This window comes from Austrofundulus limnaeus, unplaced genomic scaffold (genome assembly GCF_001266775.1).
Source record: "Austrofundulus limnaeus strain Quisiro unplaced genomic scaffold, Austrofundulus_limnaeus-1.0 Scaffold55, whole genome shotgun sequence".
Lineage (NCBI taxonomy): Eukaryota > Metazoa > Chordata > Actinopteri > Cyprinodontiformes > Rivulidae > Austrofundulus > Austrofundulus limnaeus.
The window spans coordinates 1,576,626-1,584,871 of NW_013952457.1; the positions used below are offsets into that span (position 1 = coordinate 1,576,626).

Sequence of the window (8,246 nt, forward strand, 5' to 3'; positions counted from 1 at the left end):
CAGTATCTTAGCTCGGTCATTCTCCACCACCTTTGGGGGTGTTCCCCACTTCAATCTTGGGGCTTCCAGTCCATATTCTGTGTCACTATGCCCGCCACTTGGTTATGTCGTTCCATGTACGCTTTCCCTGCCAGCATCTTGCACCCTGCTGTTATGTGCTGGACTGTCTCAGGGGCCTCCTTGCACAACCTACACCTTGGGTCTTGTCTGGTGTGGTAGATCTGAGCCTCTATTGCTCTGATGTTTAGGGCCTGTTCCTGTGCAGCTAGGATAAGTGCCTCTGTGCTGTCCTTGAGTCCAGCTTTTTTCAGCTATAGTCTCATTTTTCTTTTTATATTTTTCTTGTTATTGTATATTGTATATAAAATTATTTGTTTGGTTTTAATGAAATTACGGTAATAAAAAAATTGGATGTTGAGGTTTACATTTTGTGGATGGATTGATTGATAATTTATTGTCCCCAATGGGAAATTAATTTGCAGCATGTCCACATATCAAACAACATATAAGTTACGCTAAAATAGAGAGGAAAAAAAAGAAAAGCCCAAATTAAACCGTTTATCATCAACAATTGCAATGTTTAGYAGCATTAACAGCAACACTTAYAATTTTGAGCAGGCATTTTATACCRACGACCAGAAGGAAGCAGCAGAAAATCTCAGGAGAGAGGATGGTCTGAACATAACCTGACAGAGTTTGCCTTTCTCAGCACCTGCCTGTTATACATAACCTGGCCCTTGCCTTCCTACACAGTTCCGCTCCATTCTTAGTTTCCCTTCACTGCTCTGGCTGGGATTTCTCCCATAGACAAGGATTTCTTCAGAATTTTGTTCGGGCAAATGATCCAATCATTTTAAACTTCAGCAGAGGCCACGCCTCCAGCAAGAATCGCTTCTCTATAGCCGAGAGTCCAGACCCTCGATCCAATCATTTTAAACTTCAGCAGAGGCCACGCCTCCAGCAAGAATCACTTCTCTATAGCAGAGAGTCCAGACCCTTGTACGAAGCAATGAAGGACAAGGGTCTGGTTTAAACCAGGCTAGTTATACAGGGTGTATCAAAAAAAGGAAACCTGGCTTAACATCGTCACCATGGCAAAACTATATACAGTATATTACAACAAGAAGCATAGTTTCACCTAAAAGCTGAAAACAAATGCTTTCTGACGATACTTCATTCATGAATTTCCAGTTACATACGACTGAGCAGCATTGTGTTGAAATTTGGGTCACTGTTTGGAGGTGGCTCACTTTCCAAGTCAATGAAATTAACATGGTTCATTTCATAACTCATTGGGTGTAATCGCAAGTGTCTTTGCTGAAGGATAAAGTGTTTGTAACTCCTCCACACAACCTGCAGGACTTGCAACAGAGAATTGAGCACGAGGTTGAAGTGTTGCACCATCCGACGAGCCGCGAACGGCATGACACGTCGATGTGTGTTGCTGTGTGTTGAGAGGGAGGGGGACATGTGGAAGGCACTGGACAGTGAAGAAAGGGAAACATGTTTTGAAAATGTCCTGAATGCACAAAAGGAATACAATTTCTAAGAAAAAAAGATACAAGTCTGTGTTTAATTTGTTGCATTTCTGAGTGAGCCACCTCCAAAGAGTAACCCAAATTTCAACACAATGCTGCACAGTTGTGTGTAACTGGAAATTCATGAATGAGGTATCATCAGAAAGCATTTGTTGTCTACTTTTAGGTGAAACTATGCTTCCTGCTGTAATATGTATAGTTTTGCCACGGTGACAATGTTAAGTTGGGTTTCCTTTTTTTATACACTCTGTACAGTTCCACAAGCTGGACCTGAGTCCTAMCTGAAATCTTACCAGCAACTTTAACCAGATCACCCAACCTGGTTTAGTTACCCAGAAACAAATTAGCGTACCACGCAATAAAGCAGAACCATAAAACAGATTCAATAAATCTTTTGTAAAACAGTGTCATTATCAATTCAGATAAATATTAAAAACTCCTAGTTTCCTTAAAAAAATACAGTCATTTTGCTGTGGTAACAAAGTGTGGCTCAAAAGACAAGACGTTATCAAGAACAATCCCCAAAGAGTTTTAATTTACCAAAGTTGGTGCAGGATGGGGTGATGACTGGAATAACAAGAGGTGTTTTTATTTTTATTTATTTATTTTAATTTTTTTGGCGAGTTCTAGGTCACAGATCTGAGTCTGGCATAGTCATACAATGCTCAGTTCCTTCCTCAGATACTTCAAGGTTTGTTTATAATGCACATTTAAAGTGCCCGTGACATCAAATTTTCGTAATAAATATGAATGCATTTTAGACAGGATGATATTGGTGACTTATTGTTAAAAAAAATCACATTTCTGAGATGAACAGTTGTTGAGATATTTGCATGTACAGTAACAGGAAGTGATGTCAAAGGGGAACGTTTGCATGTAAACAGCAATGTCACAGCGAATAACAACACAAGCTGTAGAGAAGAATCTGATGTTTGTTTGGATTATTTTGAGTCATCATCAGAGAGATGAAGAAGAGGCAGAGTTCAATAGTTTTAATAATTAAAGACCAGGGAGTTCCCTAAGAGTTTCACTTTGATGTCACTTCCTGTTTAACGTTGGCTGAGCTAAATTAAAAAGTATGCCAGTTATGTGACAAAATGGGTAAAATCATGTATATTATGTCAAATTTCTTAAATATAAAGACGTTTTCTTTGAGTTTTTGTATTTGAATGATATGTATGTCACAGGCATTTTAAAACCAACAACTGTTGCAAAAAGTGCTTTATATAAAACACTAATGAAACATAAGGCCCAACATTTCACAAATGAATGCATATCACCCACCACCTTTTATTATAAGATCCTCTTAAGAAGAGGAGTGGAGTTATAGACATTTTAGACATTTTTTTTAAAGTGTAATATGCAATATTTGGAGATCTGTTGAGTTTGGTAAATGTAAAATTAACTTGTGAACTTAAGGGTTTACTCAAACTGTAAAAGTACATATTTCTTTGAGTTCAGGGTGTGGGCTGGATTTGTGTTAGAGTTCAACATAACATGAACTTCCACATTTAAAATGACACTACAATCATTACGTAACTACATTTACTACTTATACTGCATACTTATGAGACTGCATGTCAGAACTGATTTTTACTCTGATATGGAAAATACTACATTTGATATAAATCTTTGAATAATTATCAAAGGGTGCTTGTTTAATGAGATAAAAAGCTCAAGTAGTTAATGATTAAACCAGAGTCCAGTTCAGATGGCAACATTATCTGGCACTATCAATTAATAAAACTTTCAAATAAAGGTAACTATTGTAGGCCGAAACTGAGGGGTGTATCATTTGGAGGAAACGATTCTGTGAGGCAATATATTAAAAACAAACCATTTAGATAGGCAAAACAACACATTCATTCCCTATGAAAATTATGAGTGCATTATAGATTAATCAGTCATTATTGGAGAAACATTGTCAAAATGAACTTGATGGGTCTAGTTCAGAAGATGTCATCAACCTCATGATTATGAAACACATTTAGTCAGTTCAATTCTAATAGTCTACCAATTATTATTATGTAGCCTAGTACTAAGGAAAACTGTTCTTAAAGTGCCTGTGACATCAGATGTTTGTAATACATATGAATGCATAAAGATAACAATAACATTTTGCCAAAAGGTCCCTCCAACTGAGATGAGCAGTTGTTGAGATACTTGTACACACAGTAACAGAAAGTAACAAGGAAGAGTAAGGTACTTATGAAAACTTTGCTACAATGGTTAATAACAGACAGTAGAAAATAATCTGATGTTTCAATGAATTATTTTGTTGATATCAGAAATGAAGAAGAGTCGAGGTTTGCATAACTTTTAGAGATTCCTATTTTTCATYACTTTCTGTTTCAATTTGGGCACCATGTTAAAAAAAAGACTATGCCAGCTGTGGCAAAAAATGAGTAAAATCATGTGTACTATTACAAATTTATTCAGTATTAGGATGGTATCTTTTACATTTTGTATTTGTAGGAAATTTTAATAAATGTCAAAAAGAACGAAATAAGTAGGTCCTCTGGATGGGCTGTTCTTTAGTGAAACGTTTCGTCTCTCATCCAAGAGACTTCTTCAGCTTGCGACTGTGACTAACCTGTTTGTCCATCATGTGGAGGCAGTGCTTTTAAGGCTGAGTTCGCCTGAAACTCATCAGACTGAAGAAGTGAAACTCATCAGACTGAAGAAGTCTCTTGGAGGAGAGACGAAACGTTTCACTAAAGAACAACCCATCCAGATGACCTACTGATTTTTTCCTTTTTGATTTTTTTTTCCACCTGGATTACTGAGATGCATCAGGACACTTTAAAAAATGTCCCTATTTTTTGTCTCAACCCCCAAAAATAGTGGATTTTTCACACTTTCAAACTAGCCAAAGGGATATTTTATTAAGATAAAAATTGCAACAACATGGATGAAGATAAACACATTATGACTGACTGACTGAATGAATGAATGAATGAATGAATGAATGAATGAATGAATGAATGAATGAATGAATGAATGAATGAATGAATGAATGAATCCACTCACAGGTCTCAGGATACGGTGCATCTCCCTCAGGGTTTGTGCGACGTCTGTGACGCTGCAGAGCACCAAGGTGCAGACGACCACATCCACGGACTCGTCCTCCACGGAGGACATGTCCTCCCCTGTGGACACCACGAATCTCTCATAGCGCAGGCGGTCGTTCTTCTTCATGTTCTCCGCCAGATACTTCTGAAAGTGCGGGTTCGGGTCGGTGCAGACCACCTTGGTGCCCGGCGGGTAAAACTGAAAATTGGCACCTGTACCACAGCCGATCTCTAGGATTGTCAGCTGGCCGCCGTTCCCCTTGAACCCCGACAGATCCCGAAACAGCTCCTTTTTGCTCTCGTGCATCTTCTCGTTGTACTTCACCGACATGCGCTGCAGCACAAACGGAATCATGCGCTTATACAGGCTGTATAAACCGACCGCGTGGATGACGTGAAGAGGCAAACATAACACGTTCACCACGAATGTCCAAAATCTTATTGGAAAACTCATTGCTGCTCTCGTCTCGGCTGACCCTCTTGTTTACAATGTGGAGAAATTCCGCCGGAAAACGCTATGTTACCGGTTAGGATTTTCAAATTAAAAGTTTGGACTCGCACACTCGAAAGTCCGAAACAGTGAATTTTCGCTGTTCATTCAAAAACAGGTTAAGTTTTGTGGACTAATTTTTTTTTGAGGACTTACGCTGGGGCTTTAGAAGCAGGTGAAGAAGGCCCAGCAGAGGCTCTACTTCCTGAAGGGCCTTAAGAGGAACAACACCACCCAGAGACTGCTGGTGACCGTGTCTGTGTGAGGGCTTCTCCAGCTGCACAGTGGATCAGAAGAAAGCACTCCAGAGAATCATAAAGGTGGCTCAGGACATTGTTGGGCATTTAATACTAAAATGCAGTTCAATATGTATCCACTAGAGGACGACAGATCACTGAATATTTTATGAAGTTATTGACTTCGACCCCAACATTTCCTAAAGTGGAGTTTGAAAGCTCAAATGACTATTACCTCAGGCTTGAAAAGTAAATTTGGTTTTAGAAAATTTCAGGTGTATTTATACATGGAACAAAAATAAAACAGAGGATGGGAAAACAAAAACCACACATTTCTAGAAACTTCTCAAACAAACAGAGGTGTTCTTTTGTGTATTAAAGATGACCATATAATAATCATTTGCAGTATTCCTGTTGCAGCTTGATTGGTAATAACATTTCTTGCCCTCTAATCTGATTATGTTCTCAGTTCTTTCCACAACTTAATATCAAAACTTGATATTGAAAGTGTTTGTTTTTAATTCTCATTGTGTGCCTTTATCTGTTTCTATAAAAACAGACATGAAAACTGTAAGTCTAAGTCACAAAATATCTGTGTTTATATGTTGTTATGTATTTTATTTGTTTCTTTTTTGTTGGAATCTTGATTTTATTATATATATATATATATGTATTATTTCTTCTTTGCTGTCAATCATTTCTTCTCAGTTTCTGCTCTTCACCTCCTGCCCTGCCCGCACATGTTCACTCAACCTGCTGCAACTGAGAATTGTTGTGCCTTTTCTTCTGAGTTTGTAAGTTTTACTGTCACACCTTTTGTTTAATAAAGTTTTTCTGTTTATTTGAGCTCCTTTTTATATCCTCTCCTCAAACTGTGACCATATCATGGGCCGTCTATGCTGAGTTTAAAGGAAATGTTTACAAAAATAATAAAAAAAGAAACATAACTGACGTACACAAACAGTACAGTTTTGTAAAGTGACTTTTAGGAAGTCCTATAGCAAATCCTAATTTCAGGAACTCTGATAAAACCTGACATTTGTGTTACCTGTTTTGTGCATTCAGAAAAATCTCATGCAATTTTTTTTCCACTTGCTCTATCAGATCCCATTACAGTATATGTATATTGAGTTCACATAAGATGATTTGGACTGAGCACAATGTAAATATGTGAAATGGAAGTGGAATGTATTGATTTGCTTTATAAGTGCTATGTTTTGTTTGGCTGTTACGACCCAATGTGATACATAGAAATAGAGGCTGACTGATATGAGTTTTTATGAATGATCTGTAGAAATCAGTGTTGATATAGAGCAATAACTGTTTCATTTTATCTTTGGACAATGTGCATTTTTTCATTTAATAAAATGGATTATTACTTAATTCAAAATAATGTGTATTTAACAACCATTAGAAGGACTTTTACACTTAAAAATAAGAGTATTCTTGCTTAATTTGTAGGCAGTGGCTTCTGCTGAAATTTGCCTCTTCATATGTCTATATTTATATTTATTAAAAGTAGCCAATATCTGCTTATTAAAACTGATTGATTGATTAATTGGTCCATCATCCAACCAATTACATTTTGATAGTTTATAACTCGTGCATGCTTAAAGGCACTTTGAAGTTCAAATTTGAAAAACAATTGGTTTATTAAAGTAATTTTGTTTTAATCCATTAAAGAAAAAGAACTGATAAGAGATTAAAAAGATTCAGTTTCACAAAAGTTTTGTTTTGCTTTTGTTCTATTTTAAAGAGTCTTGTTTTCACATAGGCTATACTCTCATTAAAAGTCACGTTAGCTTTGAAACTCCCTAGTTCTAACAACAATATTTATCTATTTATTTTTCCATAAATGAAACTGGAAAAATGTTGTGGCAGTACCAGTGACAGCCAGGATATGAGTGAGTGTGGTTTTGAACGGTAAACAGTGTCCTGCGGTCTCTTCTCCGTTCCTGAAAGCGGAGGCATTTACAGACACTCCCTAACAATTTGCTGAGAGTCATCAATTATGCAGGGCAGCTGCACGCGCTGGGAAGGAAGGTAGCAGCAACAATATGGCGACAGCCGCAGTTACTCCCGACTCTTTTCTACATCCGCAGTTCACTGACAGCTGCCGGGACGCGTGCTAGGACCAGGACAAAGTAAGTGAACACTTTCTGCTCTGCTTTGTGGGAGATTTGCGGCGCCGGGAGGGAGCTCCGCCGCACTTTGTGTCGACTGACTGCAGCCCACAGTGCCGCAGAGCGCTCCCTCTCCCTCAGCATCTTTTTCCTCCACAGCCTCAGTTCGAGGCTGTTCGCCGCCGGGACTCAACGGAGACACAGTTGTGTGTCATGCGTGTGTTTTCACAGGGCGAAGAGGCGGTGATGGTGGGGGTCTGTTTAAGCGGGGCTTTATGTAGGGAGTTGGCCTGCAGCGGGATGAAATGTGTCATTTCTCGGTGTGTCGGAACATCTACGCAGGTGGAGAAGTGAGACCGAGGCAAACTTCTCTGAGTCCTGTTTTTTTTCTCCTGTAAGGCTACAAATAACCATTCTCTTACTTAAAAATAAAACATTWGTTTTTTCACCTCTAGAATTATGTTGTAGCTTTTGCCCCCACCCCCCACACTCCTTCTATGCCCCCCTCCCGCTTGCAGATGCCTGTATTGGAGAGGAGGGGGGGAGTGCGTCTTTACTTTGGCAGTCCTCTCAAAGGGGACCGCGGCACCTCTTTTAGGCCTCCCTCCACATCAAACCCTAGATATTTACCTCCAGGTGAGCACTGCTGAGCTCTGACCGCTCCATGGGCGCGGTTCGGTTCAACTTATCTGATGTAATATTTCAGTGTGACTTTACGCGCGCGGCTCGACTTGATGCAGGGCTTTTTGAGTTGTCAGGACCCAGATTGTGGATCGAACTGACCCACT

General features: G+C 38.9%; 1 protein-coding gene across 1 annotated transcript in view; it reads right to left on the reverse strand.

Moving 5' to 3' along the window:
• Nucleotides 1–5,086, reverse strand: part of LOC106518052 (methyltransferase-like protein 7A) — a gene marked incomplete at its 5' end in the record, with an annotated part of 6,251 nt that extends 1,165 nt beyond the window's left edge. Inside the window, 1 exon segment of the mRNA XM_014009142.1 lies at nucleotides 4,569–5,086. Within this exon segment, the coding sequence (XP_013864596.1) occupies nucleotides 4,569–5,086 (518 nt within the window).
• Between the last annotated feature and the right edge of the window lie 3,160 nt (nucleotides 5,087–8,246).